Raw genomic sequence first — 21,864 nt, 5'->3', positions numbered from 1 at the left:
TATAGACATACATCGATATACATGCTTCTAATGGTAAACTATAGTATTTCAGAGGAGAAGCTAAAGGAGTCATTGTTTTTAGTTTGAATGCTCGGGTGCCTATTTATTGTGGCCATTTGATGGACCAGCCGTGTTTGCCTGGCTTAGCGCCGGCGTCGGCGGGGACCAGCTCGCCTGCGTCTACGGACGGCAGAAGACCCTTTAGGTCTCCTGCGTCTGCGGACGGGACGGAAAGCGTGTCTTCCATGGCATGGCATTGTTAGAGAGTGTGATTGGGGTGGCGTCTGGCGGGCAGCACCGGTCCTATATAATCTCCTATAGGATGCCACTTATGATGTCATACAGAGCATGCACAACATGAGGAGACGGTCATATCAGATATATCTGCTTCATCTTTAACGAGGACTAGCCCTACAACACCTTGTCATAACCACGAGCCTATCAAGCAGGCATCCACAAAAAAACAGATCGTTCTTGTCATAATCAATAAGGTTGTCCTGAACGATGCAACACGACATCTTTCCCCACAGGGTCAACAGACACCCAGTGTCTATGTTTCCTGTTCTGCTGCTGCTCACCCATTTTCCTGTTTCCAAAGTCATATAAATCCAATCCAGGATTTGTTTACCTTTTGACTTGATGCCTGGACCTGATTCCCACTGCAGCGGCCGTGCTCTGGCACCGGATGAAGGCTCCAGCTAAACAGCAGCTGCTGCAGGGCTATTCATAGTTAAAGACAGCAGATATATCTGACATATCTGTTTGTTAATGTTGGCCTTTTGTTAAATATTAGATATTATCAGGTTCTGATACAGTGGAGGTTTTCACACAAATTTGGTGAAAGTTTCACAGCAACCAGCACTCACTGTATTGTTTTACATGGAACTTTTAACGCAACTCTATGCAGAACGTACGCTGCAGGCATAGTCAGGAAAATGAGAGTTACAATTTATTTATTTATTTTATTTGAAGCTCAGTATCACTGCTGATAGTCTGAAAGGGCTTTGCAGGCCCACAAGAGTACAACACACAGAGGAGTACTGCACACTGCTCCACCAGTAGAAGTACTGTTCCTCTGTTGTTATCTGACTGCAGTAGAGGTTCAAGTACTGTTCCTCTGCTGGTATTTGACTGCAGTAGAGGTTCAAGTACTGTTCCTCTGTTGGTATCTGACTGCAGTAGGTTGCTATGGCATTTGGGGTGGTTGCTATGCAGTTGCTATGGTGCTCTGGGTGGTTGCTAGGGTGTTGCTATGGTGTCCCTGATGGTTGCTAAGGCATTGCTAGACAGTTACTATGGTGTTGTGGGTGGTTGCTAGGGTGTTGCTATGGTATCGCTGATGGTTGATAAGGCGTTGCTAGGCAGTTGCTATTGGGGGGTTTGCTAGTGCGTTGCAGTGTGATTGGGGTGGCATCTGGCGGGCAGCACTAGTCCTATATAATCTCCTATGGGATGCCACTTATGATGTCATACAGGTGGTTGCTATGCAGTTGCTATGGTGCTCTGGTTGGTTGCTAGGGTGTTGCTAGGAGTATTTTCTAAAATAGTAGCTGATATGACCCACAGGAGTGTGTCTAATATGACCTAAAGGACAGTTTCCTGAGCGAGCTAGCTGGTGAGCTGGTGAGCTAACACTCTTTAATGGATGTTAATGAATGTTAGTTAATGCTAGCTGGCAAGATAACCAACCAGCCACTAAAAATGCTTGGGTAATGTTAGGAAATGGTTATGGAAATGGTTATTGTGAAGGTTAGGGAAAGGTTTGTGGTAATCATTAAGGTTAGGAAAAAGTCAGGGCTGCTTTATGTTCTGAGAGTGTACTGATGATTATTATGGTCTGCTTGTCTTTACTGCGCCACTGCATTTTCTTTAGCTTGCACCAGGCTGCCACACCTCCCTCCACACACTCACACACATGCACACACACGCTGCTCCCATACTTGCCAACATTGGGTTGTGAAAAATAGGGAGATTTTTTTTTCATCTGTGTTTCAGCCCAAGGAACAAGGTTCCTTTGCCAGGTGTGCGTATAATTGCGTCATTTCTTGCCTTGTATTTTAAACAGTGTGGGTGGTTGCTAAAACGTTGTGAGGCGGTTGCTAGGATATTTGGGGTGGTCGCTATGCAGTTGCTATGGTGCTCTGGGCGGTTTCTAGGGTGTTGCTATGGTGTTCCTGATGGTTGCTAAGGTGTTGCTAGGCAGCTGCTATTGGGGGTGTGGATGGGTGCTAAGGCGTTGCTAGGCGGTTGCTATGGCATTTGGGGTGATGACTATGCAGTTGCTATGGTGCTCTGGGTGGTTGCTAGGGTGTTGCTATGGTGCTCCTGATGGTTGCTAAGGCATTGCTAGGCAGTTACTATGGTGTTGTGGGTGGTTGCTAGGGTGTTGCTAATGTTATTGCGGATGGTTGATAAGGCGTTGCTTGACAGTTGCTATGGTGTTGTGGTTGGTTACTAAGGTGTTGCTAGGTGGTTGCTATGGTATTTGGAGTGGTTGCTAGGAACTTGTGTAAAAAAAGAATGTGTATGTGTGTATGTGCCCTCTCTGCATTTAAAAACCCCCACAGAACTAAATTATTTCACAAAATGAATACATTTACATATTGATGCTTCTAATAGTAAGTAATCTATAATATTTTTAAACAGAAGCTTAAAGAGACGTTGTTTTAGTTTGTATGCTAGGGAGCCCTTTTATTGGGGGCGTTTGATGGACCAGCCATCTTTGATTGGGTTAGTGCCTGTGACGGCGGTGCCCGACTCGTCTGCGCCTGCGGACGGCAGAAGACCTTCGGGGTCTCCTGCGTCTGCGGACGTGACGGGAGGCGTGTCTGCGTCGGCGTGGCATTGTTAGAGATTGTGATTGGGGTGCCCTCTGGTGGCGCCACTGGTCCTATTTATAACCTCCCGTGGGACTTTTCTGATGTCAAAGTGCACGCAAATAACTGAAGTTTGGTGGTTTAAAAGCCAGACGCAGCTCTTCAGATTCACATGGACCCTCATTTTGTCAACACTGGGTCATCTGCAGGCAGCTGGGCGGGTTGTGGGTTTGATTCCCACTGCAGCGGCCATGCTCTGGCACCAGATAAAAGCTTCAGCTAAACAGCAGCTGTTGCAAGGCTATTCATAATTAAACACAGCAGATATATCTGAGATATCAATTTGTTAATGTTGCCCTTTAATTAAATATCAGATATCATCAGTCACTGATATCATGGAGGTTTACGTTTGACAACAGCCAGAAAACAAACAACTGGTCATTTATTCCAACCATCTGATACAGGAGCGTCCCTCATACGACCAACAGGAGTATTTTCTAAAATAGTAGCTGATATGACCCACAGGAGTGAGTCTAATACGACCCAAAGGACAGTTTCCTGAGCGAGCTAGCTGGTGAGCTGGTGAGCTAACACTCTGTAATGGATGTTAATGAATGTTATAAAACGGGTGCTTCCCATCCTTAAATGTGATTGGCTGAGCTGCGTTCCATGCTGTTGTAAAATCAGTGTAACCCACTGGTAGACCGCAGCACAAAATATCCCTGTGCCAGTGTAAACGGACATGGCGTTGCCTAGCAACCAACTACTCTGCGCTCAACTTCCTCTTTAGGTCACATTTGTTTCAAGACTTTCGCAAACAAAATGTCAGACTTTGTGGTGAATTTTGATTTGCTGGGTGGCCTGAGCCTGGATGAGTGGTTGGAGGAGGTGCTTGGATCCTGAATTCACCACCAGCAACAATGTTTTCACCGGTGTGGTAAAGAAACTCCGCCGAGAAGGACGTGACAAATCTTCCCACCACCAAGCCATAACCGAGGCAGACTGCCAGAAGATGAAGCACTTTCAGGCACGAAGTTCAAACACACCTTGGGGGCTTGTCTGTAAAGTCTGGTTTGACGTGCAGCTTCATATGGGACGCAGGGCGAACGAGGGCAACCGCAAATTAAAGGCCGACTCCTTCAGCATTCTCCACAACGAAAATGACCTAAAATATGTCACCCTGTCTTTGAACGAATGCACAAAAAATCACAAAAAACATAGAAAGCCTGCGGGGATTCATATATGAGTTAATGTTAGGAAATGGTTATGGAAATGGTTATTGTGAAGGTTAGGAAAAGGTCAGGGTTGCTTTATGTTCTCAGAGTGTACTGATGATTATTATGGTCTGCTTGTCTTTACTGCATTTTCTTTAGCTTGCACCAGGCTGCCACACCTCCCTCCACACACACACACACACTATCCATACATAATGTATAAGATTGGTCAGAATCGATTCTCTCAATTCCATTTTAACTGTGAAAATGAAAATGAAACTTAAACAAAATTCAAATAAGCTGCTCCTGTTACTGTATGTAAATGTAATTCATAAGTAATCAGCACAATGGGTGCTCAATGTCAACATTAAAGATGCAGATTAATAGCAGGTGTAAATGCAATCCGACTCAAACACATCCAGGTACAATCTGGACTCAAGAGGCGTGTTTACACCAGGTGTAAACGGGGCCACAGTTCACAGTCCAGCAGCCACTCGTTTGGTCAGCTGACGCTTCCCAAACACACAGATTTTTGCGAAAATAGTGCAAAGATCACAAGCTACTTCTGGAAAAACAGCATCCATTCATGCATTCATCCATTCACCCCTCCATCCGTCCGTCCGCCACCCGTGCACCCTGAGGCCCCCCGGCGGCGTCCTACCAGGTTTCCGATGCTCAGCATGCCGTTGAACTCGTCAGTCATGGGGTAATGCTCCATGGCCATGAAGAGCGTGTTGAGGACGATGCAGACGGTGATGGCCAGGTCCAGGAAGGGATCCATCACCATGAACTTGACCAGCTGCTTCACCCGCAGCCAGCAGGGGGAGCAGTCCCACACCAGGTAGCGGTGGGCGAAGACGTACCAGCACGGGTGGCACTTCTTGTGGGACTCCTCCAACTCTGCAGCAAGAGGAAGGACAGCAGAGAGGAACGGTGTAGCACCGCAAATACAGATAATTTTCACTGCCAGTACATCTATCGAGGGTCTGAAGTGTGAGAAATGAAGTCTGATGAAGTGACGTCTTCCTCAATCTAACCAGCAGCCAAAAAAAAAAAAACTCAAAGTGTTAATTTTATAAAGACATGAACCAATAAAAGGAAGACAATCTGAGCATTTTAATGATTTTAGTGAAGCTGGAGGCTTTCCTTGATGAATGACTGAAAAACAATCGATGATTATCAAAATTATAGACACTTCATTTTCTGTCAACTAATTAATTAATCAACAGTTTGTTTCAGGATAGCTTTGTTGTTGTTATCTGATACTTTGTGACATTGTTTGTGTTTTTTACATCGACCCCAGGGAGACTAGAGACCACCGTGTGGAAGCTACTGGAGATCTGAATAAACAATAATAAAAAAAAATAAAATAATAATAACAAATCAATATTGTATGTGGTCCATTATGACCGCCAGAGTCGATGTGTGTTTCCTGTTAATCTGTTAATCTGAAGACACTGTGACTGTCTGAGGGAGCGTTCGATAATCTGAACCATGTCGTCCTCTGAGTCGCAGCAACGTCAGTTTCATTTACAGGACAGCTTTTTTTTTTTTTATAAAGTTTGGAAAATCAGCTGCAAAATAAGTATACAATTTAATAAAGAAAGAAAGAAAGAAGGAATGAAGGAAGGAAGAAGGAAGGAAAAGGGGAGGAATAAAGGAAGTTAAAAAGGAACAAAAGATGGAAAGAAGGAAGGAAGAAAGGAAGGGAGGAGAACAGGGATAAAGGAAGAAAAAGAGGAGTGAAGGAAGAAAATAAGGAAGCAAGGAAAGAAAGAAAGAAAGAAAGAAAGAAAGAAAGAAAGAAAGAAAGGAGAAAAGGAATAAAGAAAGAAAGAAATGAGTGAAGGAAGGAAAGAAGGAAGACAATGAAGGAAGAAAGAAAGAGAAGGAAGGCATGAAGAAGGGAAACAAAGGAAGTAAAATAGGAGCAAAGAATGGAAAAAAGGAAAGAAGAAAGGAAGCGAGAAAAAGAAAGAAATAAAGGAAGACCAGACAGGGAGGAAGGATTGGAGGATGAAAGGAAGGAAGGGAGGAGGGAAGAAAATGATAGGAAGAAAGGAAAGAAAGATGAAAGGAAAGGATTGAAGGCTAGAAGCTAAAGAAAGAAAGAAAGAAAGAAAGAAAGAAAATAAGACAGAAAGGAAGGACAGAAGGAATAAAGGAAAAAAGGGAGCAAAGGAAGGAAGGAAGGAAGGAGGGAAGGAGGTGTGGACAGATGGAAGGAGGCAGCAGATTTTGGTGTTTTCCTGTATGAGGATCTGTTCTGCAAGAGCAGCGAGTGCCGAGAGGCCAGACAGTGACTCAGCACACACACACACACACACACCACAAACACACACACACACACACACACACACACACACACACACGTGTGCAGATATGAACAGATATGAACCCAAAAAATTAACACACACACACACACACACACATATATATACAGTATATATGTATTTCTCCTCTTGTGCACACACTCCCTCTCTCTCTCTCTCTCTCTCTCTCTCTCTCTCTCTCTCACTCTCTCACACACACACACACACACACACACACTGCCCTACAACAGTCTCCTGGTTAATGAGGGTAAGTAGGATAACTTCAATCTCTCTCTCTCTTTGATTCTCTGTGGTCTGTCTCTCTCTCTCCTAAACAAAGCCAGTGTTCCCCTGAGGATGGCTGGGGCTGTCACACACACACACACACACACACAGTGGACAGGAGCAGATGGGGACTGTCCTAACGCTCCACAGACTAACATGAATAAAACCCATCGCCACAGAAACACAAACTCAGTACAATTAAATCCATCGCTTACATAAATACATAAATAAACATGTATATATATGTACGTGTACACTCACTGGCCACTTTATTAGGTCCACCTGTTCAGCCACTCGTTTACACAAATATCTAATCAGCCAATCACGTTCAAAGCGAGCATCAGAACAGGGAGGAAAGGTGATGTCAGTGATTCTGAACGTGGCGTGGCTGTTGGTCTGAGTGTTTGATTTTCACCAACAACCGTCTCCGGGGTTTACAGAGAACGGTCCAGAACAGAGAAGATATCCAGCGAGTTGATGCCAGAGGTCTCAGAAGAACGGCCAGATAGAACGTCAACAGGAACTCAGATAGCCTCTCGTTCCGGCCGAGCTCTGCAGGAGAACATCTCTGCAGGCAGAACCTGAGGAACCTCGCAGCAGACGGGCTGCAGCAGCAGGAGAACCTGTCAGCTGAGAACAGGAAGCTGAGGCTGCAGGTCACACGACTCAGCACAGCTGGACAGCAGGAGGCTGGAAACATGCCGCCCGGTCTGATGAGTCTGGATTTCTGCGGCGACGTTCGGGCGGTCGGGTCAGAATTTGACGGCCTGGATCCGTCCTGCCTCGGATCAGCGGCTCAGGTGCTGCTGCTGTGACGGTGAGGAGGAGCTTTTCTTCGTCTGAACGCCACAGCCTGAGTGCTGCTGCTGACCACAAACCTCTGAGGAACCTCTCCAGCTCCTTGTTGAGTCTCTGCCACCAAGAATTAAAGCAGCTCTGAGGGCAAAGGGGCTCCAACCTGCTGCGAGCGAGGAGGACCTGATCAGGTGGCCGGTGAGTGTACATCAGGAATTATCAATAACTTATAAATAAACCTCACAGCAGCTCTGAAGCTGTCTGATTTACACAGTGGATCATGTGGATTTGAAATACACGGCTTGGAATTTAAATGGATTTAGCCAGGCTAACATTTCCCATAGACTTCAAGTCTTTATGCTAAGCTAATACAAAATGCTACCTGAAGGAACTGAACCACTGGATGCACAGAGGTGAAAATGTTATGGCGTGTTTCTTATGTTTTATTCTTTTACTCTGGTCTTTTGCACATTTTATTGTTTCTGTGTCTTCCTTTGTTTTATCTCCATTGTTTACATAATTTATTGATATTTCTTCCTGCTGTTGCTGCCTCTTCTGTTTCTCACTGTCATGCCTGCTTGGCTGTATTTTACTCTCTTGTTTTTCTAGTTTATTGTAAAGCACCTTGTGTTTAGTGGTAGTGCTGATGATGTCACAGTGATGATGTCATAACAGTGTGTGTGTGTGTGTGTGTGAGTGTGTGTGTACCCTCCATGGCGTCAGTCAGGTAGCTGGCGGCGCTCAACGTCCTCGCCCTCCTCTCCGAGCCCGGGGTGGAGGAGGGGCGGGGCAGCAGCATGGTGCTGAGCTCTGTGGTGGAGGTGGGAACCTGAGAGAGAGAGAGAGAGAGAGAGAGAGAGAGAGAGAGAGGGAGAGAGAGGAGTGAGCCGAGCACAGACTTCTGGGAGCAGAAACTTGAAGCTGACAGAAGAAGGTGATTCCTGATCCAGAGTGAATTTGCTTCTCATCCTGTGAAGCCTGAAGCTTTTACTTCAGTCTCTTAACAAATAAATTCACTTTTATTGTAAATTCTTTGGAGGGAAGTTTTGGGTTAATTTTCTGGTATATTTTTCTGGTAGTTTTGTCATGATTTCATGGCAGTTTTTTTAAATTAAACTGTAAAAAATAATTCAAATGATTTTAAATAATAACAGTGTTCTTGTGCTTTTAATTTATTATCTTATTATTATTTATATATTTATTTATTAATATAAAAAATGCCTAATTTTCTTGCAGTGTTTTAGACACTTTCTGTAATTTTGTTGCATGCAAATTTTCAGGGTCATTTCTTGCTAAATTGCTCCCCATGTTTTTGAAAGAAGTCAAGTGATGTTTCACGATGAGTCGAGCCTTCCTTGGTGATGATGTGCTTTGATAAACATCGACCTGACCTGACTCGTGCTGCTGTTTCAGCGGTGACAGAAATACTTTATTATGAAAATAAAGTTCTTTAAAGTGAAGTGAGTCGCTTCACTCTGCTCAGTTCAGCTGCAGCAGGGATCAGACAGCACAGAGAATAAAACAAAACTATTGATTTGACTGAAAAATCTAAACGACACACACTCCTGACCTGCTGCACTGCTGCTGCATACACACTGATCCCCTCCCCAACACACACACACACATGCACATGAACCACAAATAACCCCCAATCAGGCTACTGCGTTTGACCTATTTGACCCATCATTAATCCATGTGTTTATGTGTGTGTGTGTGTGTGTGTGTAATGTTGGAACATTGGAACAGATATAACGTAACAGATGTAACGTTGTAACAGACAGAACATTGTAATTGTGATGTAATGTAAACAGATGTAACATTTTAACCTTTTCAAAGACGTCTGCAAGCAGTCGACACACCACGTGACGTTTCAATAGATACAACATTGTAACATATGTAATAGTAGATGTGACGCTGTAACAGATGTAACATTGTAACAGATGTGACGTTGTAACGTGACGCTGTAACAGACGTGATGCTGTAACAGACGTGATGCTGTAACAGATGTGACATTGTAACAGATGTGACGCTGTAAAAGACGTGACACTGTAACAGATGTGACACTGTAACAGATATGACGCTGTAACAGGCGTGACGCTGTAACAGATGTGACACTGTAACAGATGTGATGTTGTAACAGACGTGACGCTGTAACAGATGTGATGTAACAGATGTGATGTTGTAACAGATGTGACGCTGTAACAGATGTGACACTGTAACAGATGTGACGCTGTAACAAATATGACACTGTAACAGATGTGACACTGTAAGAGATGTGATATTGTAACAGATGTGACACTGTAACAGATGTGACACTGTTACAGATGTGACACTGTAACAGATGTGACGTTGTAAACAGTCGGCAACCAAACAGACAACCGGTTGTGAAAGTGACTGCACTTTGGTGAAATACAACTTTTAGTGGAGCATTAAAAATGTAATCACAACTTCATTTCAGTGTTTTCATTTGAAATTAAATTTGAAACTTAAAACTTAACTTTTTTCTTGGTTATATTTTTTCTTATAAACAAATAATATAAGAATTCAGTGAATGGTGGATAGGTATACATGTGGGACAGTAACAGAAGAAAAGATGTCCCTTCATATTTCATTATACAAAGATATTTTAGAACATACAGATCCGAAGTGTTTCAACAGCCTTTCTGTTAGTTGAATTAGAAAGTAGCTTCATATTTTGCTCAACATGTTTCAGAAAAATAACAAAACAATGTTTATTATTGCTAAATGTACGATTTTTTTTTCTCAGTAACATTACCAGATTTCTCATTAAAAAAATGTCTTCTTTTCTTGGGTTATTGATGAAGCCAAACCCCACATTTTCCAAACAAAAAGTAACATCTTCAAAAATATGACAGATGATGAATGTGCAAAGGTCTCGGCAGAGTCTCTTGGTGTAAGAACAACGGCAGAATGTACAAGCGTAAAACTGTCTCTGCATATTCATCACCGACACAGCAGTTTGTGTTTATGTCTTTTTGAATATTTATGAATAATTTTAAAAGACATCTCCTTCACCTTATTCACAATATGGTATTCATGATGTATCTTCCAGGATATTTTGTTTTTACAAACTGACTCCAACATACGGTGACCTATTGAGAGATTAACTTCACTGGACAAAAGCACTTTGATCAGGGATGTACGCTTTTATTTTGATTTATTTTATTTATATATTTTGAAAGAAAACTCTGATTTCCTGGTGCGTCCTCTCCTCTCGGCTGTGTGTGACTGACAGCAGCTGGCCAGGTGTGATTACATAACACTTCCTGTTCCCATCCTCCAATGAGGCGTGACGCACCGGCCCAAAGGTTGACGCCCACGGCAACGCCTACATCCTGACTGTCTGCCGGGGGAACCACCAAGGTAACACACACACACACACACACACAGATAAGGAGGAGATGTACCCACATGCACACCTTGCTGACATATGGGGGGACTCACACACACACACACACACACACACACACACACTCACAGGACAGCTCGGCGCTAATTTAGCCGGTGTTAGCTGCTGTGGGTTGCCATGGTATCATTTCCGTGGCAACAAAGCATCACCCCCATGCCTCCTCCTCCCTTCCACTCGTGTGTATGTGTGTGTGTGTGTGTGTGTGTTCAGCCATAATCACCTGGGAGACACTTCACACACTTCAGTCTCTTTTTATATTTTAAAGAAAAAAACAAAAACAAAATAAAAAAAAATATGAATTAATTAAATTATAGTGAATAAATTAACTGGTAAAGACACAGAGAAATTAGGAGATAATAAAGTAAATCAACGGCCAAAAAAAATCATCATGCTGAGGGAAAAATAAATTCTGTACTATGAATACAGAATCAAATTCATTTCATGGATTAAAAATATTTTTTTAATTTTATTTTCCTGCTAAGCCAAGGATTTATTTATTATATGATTTATTCCTTTACTTATATACTGATTTGTTTGTGCATTTCTTTATTGATTTTTTGTGTTTTATTTATTTACTCATTTATTCACACATTTATTTGTGGATTTATTGATCAAAATCTGAAGCTGCCTAATCGTCTTCCAGCTGAATCCGGAAAATGCTTTCTGATGCTTTTATTTTGGGCACTGAACATTTTTTTATTTTCCTTAATTTTAATTCGCATTTTGGCCAGTAAATCTATATTTTTTCTGTTTTTTTTTTTTTTTTTTTTTTTTTTTTTTTGGGTGGGTGGGTGGGTGGGTGGAGGGTCTTTTTTGGGCTTTTCTCTCATCTTCCTCTTCTTCAGCTGTTGTTTAAAGTACTAACGTTCTCTGATTCCCAAAGTGGGGTCCTGGGACCACCAGAGGGCCATGAGGAGTTCCCAGGGGGGTCTCGAGTAAAATGAGGTTTACCATAATCAAAAATGACAATGATTTATGTGTTAATATGATTCACTCACACACTTTTACCTCCCTGCCCACAGTATAGACACTTAAGTCAAAGACGCTGCCAGATGGAGGCCCTTTGGGACACACAGTCCTGGCAGACGGGGGTCCACGGGTCTCAGGTGGATTTATTTAGGGCTCCTTAACATAAAAGATGCTTCTTAGTGTGAAAAAAAAATGTAAAAAGGTGGGAAACAAACGCAGCAAAATGTTCTTAAAGTGGACAAACGACCTCACAAAATACAGGGCGGAAGGAAACCTGTTGTAGCCTACAGCTTAATAACTGATTTTTTTTTTTTTTTTTTGATGAATTTATCATCATTATTATTTTTTTAAGCCATGTTAAGCTTGAGGATATGTACAGGACAATAATGTGTTCATTTATTTACATGCTGATAGAAAACCAGGACTGCTCTGACAAAAGTGTGATTAACTGAACACACAGCGCTGAGCAGCCACAGAGAAGTGAGTCATGTTCTTTATCACAGCCCTTTAACCTCAGCTGACCACACACACACACACACACACACAGCGCACGCCAAAGCACGTCGCAAAGCATGGGCACCGCAGAACAATAGGATTTGCTATCCAAATCCCCTTTATGTGTGTATGTGCCTTTGTGTGTGTGTGTATGTGCCTTTGTGTGTGTGAGTGTGTGTGTGTGTGTGTGAGTGTGTGTGTGTGTGTGTGTGTGTGTGTGTGAGTGTGTCTCACTGGGTCAGAGTGACCTCGTATCTTCACTTATTTAAATGTTCCCACTTGTTCTTTCACAAACACGCCTGCCTTGTTTCCTGCACACATTAAAAACCTGCAGGACACCAAAACATGTGTCTTCCCTTCATCCGTCTATCCACTCATTACTCCATCTGTTCATTCTTCCATCCATTCATCCCTTCATCCTTCCATCCACTCATCCCTCCATCCCTCAATCCTCATCCCTTCATCCTTTGGCCATCATCCCTCATCCTTCAATCCTCATCCTTTTCATTCATAACCTTTCATCCCTTCATCCCTCCATTCTCATCCCTTCATCCCTTTGTCCCCTCATCCATCGACCCTTCATCCCTTCATTCCCCCGACCCTCATCCCTTCATCCGTCGACTCTCATCCCTCCATCCTTCAACTCTCATCCCTTCATTCCCTGACCCTCAGCCATCCATCCCGTATTCCCTCACCCTTCATCCCTCCATCCCTTAGCCCTCATCCCTCCATCCCTCACTTTTGATCCCTCATCCATCCATCCCTCGTCCCTCATCCCTCCATCGACCCACTCTCATCCCTTCATCCTTCATCCTGTGACCCTCATCCATCCATCCCTTCATCCCCTACCCTTCATCCCTCCATCCCTTGGCCCTCATCCCTCCATTCTCACCTTTCATCTCTGCATCCCTCAACCCTTCATCCCTCATCCTTCAATCCTCATCCTTTTCATTCCTAACCTTTCATCCCTCATCCCTCCATCCCTCATCCCTCCATCCCTCGACGCTCATCCCATCACTCCCAACCCCTCATCCCTCCATCCCTTCATTCCTTGATGACAGCTGTCAGCCCATAGACACTGAGTTGTGCAGAATCTGTGTGGGCCTTTGGTTCACAGATCAAGGTGAAAGTGGGCGGAGCCAACGGCCAGGTGAGCTGTCATGTCACTCTGTCAGCAAACGTCGACAGTGAGTTTTGAGAGGCTGCAGAGAGCGAACACACTGATTCATTCACTCATCAACAAAGTCATCACGTGTCGGCTCAAGTTGTTCTGCTGAAATTTGACGTACTGCCCCTTTAACCAGACACTCACAGCTAAAAAAAAAAACTATATTTAACTTTCATCTGAAGCTGCTTGGACAATATTAAAGCTACATGTAACAAAGTGTGTGATGTGTGTGAGGGTATATTACTCTGACACACCGTACACCCCTGAGAGAAAATCAGGAACACCCCTCCTCACACACACACACACACACTCACACACACACACGCACGCACACACACATTTTTTTCTTAGTGTGTGTGTGTGTTCAGTGAGTCATACAGTGTGAGTGTGATCTGATTATCATCTCTCCTGTTTGCCTCTAAACAGACATAATGCAGGATGTGTGTGTGTGTGTGCGCGCGCACGTGTGTGTGTGTGTGTGTGTGTGTGTCTGTGTGTGTGTGTGTGTGTGTGTGTGTCTTGAGGCACACAGCTGATTCACTGGATGCTAACATAACAGCCACGGTGTAAAATTCGAGGAAAATATATTATATGATATGAGTGTGTGTGTGTGTGTGTGTGTGTGTGTGATTCTGATTTGTGAACTGTAAATTTGGCCTGATAGTGACTATTGATCTGCTCATTTCCTATAACTGATCGATACTCGGGGGGTTCAGAGGAACCTGATCAGGATCTAGGTCACGTTCCTCATGGTTCTCACCCGGACCTGCACGTTCCTCATGGTTCTCCTGGGATCTTCTTTGTGTTCCTTGGTGTGCCTCAGTTTGTGGTGCTGGGTGTTTTGTTGTAGTTTTTGTGGCGTTTCTCTGCATTTTCTTTGCATTGTGGTGTTTCCTTCGCTTGTTTCTTGGTGTTTCTTAGTGTTTCTTGGTGTTTCTTAGTGTTCTCGTGGTGTTTGTTGGCATTCTCATGGTTTTTCTTGGTGTTTCTCATTGTGTTTTCTATGTGTTTCTTGATATTCTCTTGGAGTTCTCATGGTGTTTCTTGGTGTTCTCTTGGTATTTTTTGGTGTTTCATGGTGTTTGTTGGTGTTTCTTGATGTTTCTTGGTGTTTCTTGGTGTTCTTGTGGTGTTTGTTGGTGTTTCTTGGTGTTCTCGTGGTGTTCTCGTGGTGTTTGTTGGCATTCTCATAGTTTTTCTTGGTGTTTCTCATTGTGTTTTCTATGTGTTTCTTGATGTTCTCTTGGAGTTCTCATGGTATTTTTTGGTGTTTCTTGATGTTTCTTGGTGTTTCTTGGTGTTCTCGTGGTGTTTGTTGGTGTTTGTTGGTGTTTCTTGATGTTTGTTGGTGTTTCTTGGTGTTTGTTGGTGTTCTTTTGGTATTTTTTGGTGTTTCATGGTGTTTGTTGGTGTTTATTGATGTTTGTTGGTGTTTCTTGGTGTTCTCGTGGTGTTCTCGTGGTGTTTGTTGGTGTTTCTAATTGTGTTTTCTATGTGTTTCTTGATGTTCTCTTGAAGTTCTCATGGTGTTACTTGGTGTTCTCTTGGTATTTTTTGGTGTTTCATGGTGTTCTGTTGGTGTTCTCATAGTGTTTCCTCTGTTTGTTTCTTGGTGTTTCTCTTGGTGTTTGTGTATTCTCGCAGTGTTTGTGGGTGTTCTCATGGTGTTCTCTTGGTCTTGTCATGGTGTTTCTCATTGTGTTTCTTGGTGTTTCTTCATGTTCTCGCAGTGCTTCTTTGTGTTTGTTGGTGTTCTCTTGGTGTTGTCATGGTGTTTCTCATTGTGTTTCTTGGTGTTTCTTCATGTTCTCGCAGTGCTTCTTTGTGTTTGTTGGTGTTCTCATGGTTTTTGCTGGTGTTTCTCATTGTGTTTTCCAGATGTTTCTTGATGTTCTCTTGGAGTTCTCATGGAGTTTATTGGTGCTATCATGGTATTTCCTGGCATTCTCTTGGTGCTTCTTGGTATTCTCTTTGTGTTCCTGGTGTTTTCCGGGTGATTTTGATGTTCTCTTGGTGGTTCTAAGTGGTTCTTTTCTGTTTCCCGTTGTTTCTTGGTGTGTCTCGGTGTTCCTACGGTATTTCCTGTTGTTTCATGGTGTTTCTTGGTGCTGTCTTGATGGTCTCATGGTATTTCTTGATCTTCTCATGGTGTTTCTATGTTTTTTTTCTTTGAAGTCTTAGTGTTTCCTGTTTTTGTTTGTTTGTTTGTTTGTTTTCTTGGTGTTTGTTTGTGTTTGGTGTTTTCTGGAGTTACGTCATCCTCCTGCTGTACGACTGGACAGCAGCAGAGCAAAGGCGACTGCAGGTTTACAGCATCTTTTTTTTTTTTTTCTTTTCCCAGCTCAGCTGACCAGGCGCCAAGTTCAGGAGGAAGAGACAGGAAGTATCTGTGCTGGTATGTGTGGCTTTACCCTGTCATGTCATAACAGTTGCTGTGTGGTGTGTGTGTGTGTGTGTGTGTGTGTGTGTGAGTCTTTAGCCCATGATATCAGAGTGGAGCTATGTGCAGCGCTGATTCATAATTCACATGTTTGAGTGTTAGATGGCTGCAGGCTACACCATTGTTTCCACTGCAGCGGATGTACACACACACACAGATGTACACACACACACACACACACGCATGCACACCCAACAACCCAAGCACATTTGTACACACATGCACGCTAACACTAATCCCAAAATTCATAAACACATATGCAGAACTACCGGAACACACACACACACACACACACACACACGGTACTCACACTCTCCTCCTTGACCTTCTCCATGGTACAGGCAGGCAGTGGCCCCTGCAGCGCTGGAGGGGAAACCCCATTTTGGTCCATCGCCACAAACAGCTTCCCATTGACGTTCAGAGTTGGATAGAATACCTGGCAACAGACACACACACACACACACACACACACACACACACATACAGAGAGAGCATGTTGAAACAACAGCGTGCATGTCTGGTCTGTGTGTGTGTGTGTGTGTGTGTGTGTGTGTGTGTGTGTGTGTGTGTGTGTGATCCGTTCTCCAAACTAAATCTCCACTTTGTGCCACTGCAGTGACCCAGTTTCCTCCTCAGTGATCAATGGAATTCATCTCATCTCATCTCATCTCATCTCATCTCATCTCATCTCATCTCATCTCACTGCATCACGTCTCGTCTTGTCCATCTTAATCTTGCTTAGTTAATCTCATTTTATCTACTCTCATAATTTCAAAGTCTCATCTCTTTTCCTCATCCTTCTCTTACCTCTCTCCATACCATCTTATTTAATTTTTTTTCTAATAATTTATTCCATCAGACCATTTTATTTGGTATTTGGTGATTATTATTTATATATTGTTTCATATCATTCCAAACTCTCCCAAAAAAAAGAAAAAAAAATGGCAAAAAACAAACAAACAAACAAAAAAAAAAACAGTTTGAGCAGTTACAAACTTGAAAATGGACCAGTGACAAAACAATCAATTGAAATGATTTTAATTGATTTTTAAATGTGAAACAAAGAGGTTCAGTTGTTGGCTATGGATGGCAATGGAGGTCGAGCATTTCAGAAAGTAAACTGATTATAAATTGAGATTTCCAGCATTGAAAAAAAAAAAAAAAACTTAAAAACTGACCAGTGATAAAAAAAAAAAAAAAAAAAAAAAAAAAATTGAAATGATTATGGATAACTTATACATCAGAATAGAAAACAGAGAAATAATAGTTTGTTTTAGTCCTTGGTTGACAAAATAAAAGTCCCTTCACTAATAGGATAAATGTTGTGTAACAAAAACATCACTTTCAAATCTGTAAAATGACCAGAAGCAAAAAAAACAACTGATGATCTGAAGTTTATTTGTTGGCCAATAAAGTAACATCAGTGGATGAGGAGCATTTTAACTTTTCATACATTCATAAACTATGAATGTTAATGTGTGTGTGTGTGTGTGTGTGTGTGTGTGTGTGTGTGTGTGAGCCTGCCTCACCTGCGACCCCCTGCTGGCAGTGCTGTAGGTGCTGGGTCTGCGTTTGGGCCAGGGGTGGGGCAGGATGCCCCCCAGAGGCCCCCCGCTGTAGGTGTGGCCCCCCACGCCCTCCACCACATCGCCCGGGATGCTGAACTCGTCGTCGGCCATCTCTCCCTCCGAGCCGCGGCTCCTCAGGCGGAAGTTAAAGATGGAGGAGACCTGGCTGCCTCGCCGAGTCCTCGTGGAGAAGGAGCGAGAGAGGAGCGGGTGGAGGGGCTGAAGGAGAGGAAACAAGGAGAGGAAACAAGGAGGAGAGGAGAGGATAAAGGAGTTTTTAGACGGAGAATGAAAACTACACGCAGATGCACAACAAATTCACAAGACAACAAGTTCACGGACAGTCAGGCACGGCCGATGGACTCAACATGATGTCATTTATGAGGCAGAAACTTGATTCAATCAGCTCTGAGACGTTAATGCGCTATTTTACTGCTGGAGGGATTATCTTTTCATAAAACTGGGCTTTCTGTGCAGCAGAAAGGATACTGATGCTGCATGACCAGAGAAAAGAGAGAAACAGGCCTGTGGTTCTTCTTTGGCTGAAAACTTGGCGTGTTGAGTTCTGTTGTTGTTTGCTGACAAAAACCTTTCAGTAGGGACGGTGTCGACTTGCACGGCTCCTGGATGCAAGAACCTGCAGAGGAAACGAGGCGCTCCCACCGCCCGACCATGGATGGAGGCTCCCAGAAACACAGTCTGCAGTTTGGACCTCAAAAAGACCTCAAGATGACGTGTTTCGTGTCGACTGGAAGAAGACTTTTGCACATTTTAATTTGAAAAGAGCAGGGAGCTCTGGGTGCAACATGGAGGGAAGCTAAAAAACTGTGTGTCTGCAGATACCACCCACACTGTAACCATACAAAGCTGGTGGAAAATCAGCAAAGTCCTCCTTTAAACCAGAGTCAGAGGCTTTTCCAAAAAGTGCAGGAGTCGTGCACCGCTGCTGCCGTGCTGCTGCTCACACATGAACACTTTATTAGCTAACAGGCAGGAGGAGACACAGCTCATTCACTGTCTTTATTCTGAGATTAAAGTGTTTCTCACCGTGCTCACCTTTCCCCCGTCTGGCGTGTCCACCTGCAGCAGCTTCTCCTCCGACAGGTTCCCCTCCATGTCGGCCAGGCCCAGCAGCCCCTGGCTCCGCCTCCGCTCCTCCCCGTTGTCCAATGGCAGGGCGAACGAGGAGGGATCTGGTGACATCATGGAGTCGGTGTCCAGAGTTTTCTGGGCAGCAGCCTGGCAGGGCACATGGTGCGATACGTTTAATGACATTAAGGTGCATTACAGCAACCAGCAGCAGGATCCACCAAAATCAAACACAGTGCAGACGCAGAAGAGGGGATTTAATCAGAGCCCGATCAACAGCTTCAACTCTACAATCTGATCATCAGAAATTTGTAAATGAAAAGTAAGAAAAAACAAACGAATATGAAGAAATTCGCCGGAAACCTCGTCCCGCCCGCCGGTGTCGCCCACCCACGGCTGCTGCTTTTAGTTTTTTTTTCTCAAAATATTCAAGAACTCTTCCTGCTTGAAAATATTTCGCTTTATGAGCTCGGGTTGTGGGAAGAGTCAAGTTTGCTTTTTTGTTTGTAACTGGATGCCACAAAAGTGGAGGACAGATCCCTCATTTCAGAGTTAGACAGGTTAGACAAATTCACTTGATTTTGATTAAAAAAAATAAATAAATGCAAAACGCAATTAACAAATGACCAAAAAAATTACTGGGACATAAACCAAAAAAAAAAAAAAAAAAGAAAAAAGAAAAAAAGAAAAATTAATTAATTAATTAACTGCAAGAAGATAACCAAAATTTGCAAAAAAAAAAAAAAAAAAACCTAAAAACTGAACTAAAAATTTGCAATAAAAAGTTTTTATAAATTACAACTATCTTTCTGATGACTAAAACAATCTATTTAAAGCTCAGGTCAGTGATGATGCATTGACCTCAGAGTTCTTGTGTTTAAAGGCTTTTCACGAGCGTTTACAGGGATTTGTAATTTCTGTATGATTTCTGAAAATGTCCCCAGATTTGCTGTAAATAATCTGGTCACGTTACTCTAACCCAGATTAGTGTGTTGGTTCTTTAACAGGATAAACTCCAGTACCTGAGCCGCTGTGTTAGCGACGCAGCAGCAGAGAGACAGCTACCTCGGCACCTGTCGCTCTTTTCTTTTGTCACTCGAACACGATTTTTATTTTTTTAGTTCTCTGTTCGCTGAGCTGATTTCTACCTGCTGCTCCTTCTTGAGTCTCTCCATGGCGATCTGGAACTCTCTCTCTTTCTGCCAGGCCTCGGCGATGGTGGCCTGGTTCTGCTCCTCGTACGCCATCGCCACCACGGCCAGGATCAGGTTCACCAGGTAGAAGGAGCCCAGGAAGATCACCACCACGAAGAACACCATGTAGGTCTTACCAGCCGAGCGCAGCGTCTGAACACACACACACACATACACACAGAATGTATCGCTCCTTAGAAACACATTAATACATGCAAGAGCACACACACACACAGGCACACACACACACACACACACCTGGTGGTAGAGGTTTTCCCAGTAGTCCTGTGTCATGAGGCGGAACAGGGACAGGAAGGCCCAGCCGAAGGTGTCGAAGCTGGTGTAGCCGTAGTTTGGGTTCCTCCCTGCCTTCAGACAGTCAAAGCCATCTGGACACTTCCTGCAACACACACACACACACACACACAGAGAGAGAGAGAGAGAGAGAGAGAGAGCAGAAGTCATTTATGCTCCACGTATTAATTTAAAAATACTGACCATGTTATAAAACGCTGTGAAGTCCAAATTAAATTCCTGATCCAAAAATGACATGAAGATTAGCACAAAATTAGTTAAAAAAAACAATAACTAAATAGCAACTAAATAAAATAAAATAAATATTACAAGAAAACAACCTGAAAATTAGCAAAGTGTTAGCAAAACAGTAAGAAAATTAATGAAACAGTAGGAAAAAATAATAAATAAAAGTTATCAAAAAAAACCAGTACAAAATTATGAGGAACCATATTTATAATTATTAAACTTATGTATTTAAAAATACACTACAACAAAATTACCCTAAAATGAAAAATTGCACTGCACAAAATCAAAAAAAAAAAACAACAACAAAAAAAGTAATACAATCAAAAGAGATTTTTTCGTCAGATGGTATGACATAACACCTTTCAAAATAAAAGCCCCCCACAGCTCTCGGGCTCCTGGGTTTCCAAAAGGTTAAGATAAATGTGTTTCATAACATTTTGAAAATATATTATCTGAATTCATTTCCACATGTTGGAGCAGCGTGAGGAGACATTAAAGGTACAGTCCGCATAATTAAACTCTCCGTCTGATTTATGGAGCAGCTGTGATTCAACCTGTCGCCTGGAAACCTGCCCTTCCAGGAAGAGAGCCGTCCACACCGACATGAACAGCAGCTCCGTCTCCGTCTCCACGTCAGTGTTTACGACCAATAGCTCGTTAGCGGCGTGTGATCGGACCCGCCCACGCGTGTCACCGCGGAGACGGAGCGCATCACGCGGGGATGGCAAATCATCGTCATTGATATTCCACATTCATATCATATCACATTCAGCAGCGCCCACGCACTCACATCTGATCCCCGGCAACACACACACACACACACAGCGCTGATGTGCCGGTCAATGGAGTGGACTGCCATCGTTTACATGTTTACATGTTGTTTTTACCCACAGTGCCTTGCAATAAGTGCACAACAGTAGAGGAAACTTCAGATTCAATAACGTTAAGAGCAGCCAACAGTGAGGAGGTCAGAGGTCAGAGTCTGTCTGCCTGTTTGTTTGTCCATATAAATTTTCTTATTTTTAGTTCTCTATTCTTTAATGGAAGCTGCTGATAGCTGATATTTTGTGCCGATATCCAGTATCTTTAAATTTTACATTTTTTGAATAAACAAAACGAAGAAAATATTGTGAATGCATATTAATAATCTTTAAAAAAAAAAAAAAAATGCTGAAAAAAAAAAAAAATCCTCTTTCACACCGGAGAGGGAAGACATGGACACAGCAGTATCTGATATACATTAAAAAAAAGAAAAGAAAAAGAACAAGAAAATAGAAAAAAGAACAGAAAAGAAAACATTAAGCTGATATATTATATATCTATTCTTTGTTCAGATCAAAGAGAATAAGCTGTAAGAGCAGAGAGGAGTTTTTTTTTTTTTTCAAAGGATATGTATATTAATTTAAGGTCGCCGTCACAGTCTCGGTGAAAAAATGAAAGTGCAGCATTAGAGGAGGAAAACATGGATATGATATAATAGAGGAAGAGAAGGTGACAGGTGATTCATGAATATCACAGCATCAACAAGCGGCTCTGATAATGTAAGG

At 42.8% G+C, this 21,864-nt stretch overlaps 1 protein-coding gene across 1 annotated transcript in view; it reads right to left on the bottom strand.

Annotated features, from left to right (window-relative positions):
• The window catches only part of scn5lab (sodium channel, voltage gated, type V-like, alpha b), a 192,721-nt gene that overhangs the window by 96,918 nt on the left and 73,939 nt on the right, over nucleotides 1-21,864 (bottom strand). Inside the window, exons 9-15 of the mRNA XM_030079285.1 lie at nucleotides 20,033-20,174; nucleotides 19,730-19,927; nucleotides 18,549-18,719; nucleotides 17,454-17,711; nucleotides 16,235-16,360; nucleotides 8,131-8,251; nucleotides 4,692-4,930 (exon numbers count right to left, since the gene is read on the bottom strand). Of these exons, the coding sequence (XP_029935145.1) occupies nucleotides 4,692-4,930; nucleotides 8,131-8,251; nucleotides 16,235-16,360; nucleotides 17,454-17,711; nucleotides 18,549-18,719; nucleotides 19,730-19,927; nucleotides 20,033-20,174 (1,255 nt within the window). The remainder of the gene's footprint in view (nucleotides 1-4,691; nucleotides 4,931-8,130; nucleotides 8,252-16,234; nucleotides 16,361-17,453; nucleotides 17,712-18,548; nucleotides 18,720-19,729; nucleotides 19,928-20,032; nucleotides 20,175-21,864) is intronic.

This window comes from Myripristis murdjan, chromosome 20 (genome assembly GCF_902150065.1).
Source record: "Myripristis murdjan chromosome 20, fMyrMur1.1, whole genome shotgun sequence".
Classification (NCBI taxonomy): Eukaryota; Metazoa; Chordata; class Actinopteri; order Holocentriformes; family Holocentridae; genus Myripristis; species Myripristis murdjan.
This window is presented reverse-complemented; position numbering and strand designations above follow the sequence as displayed.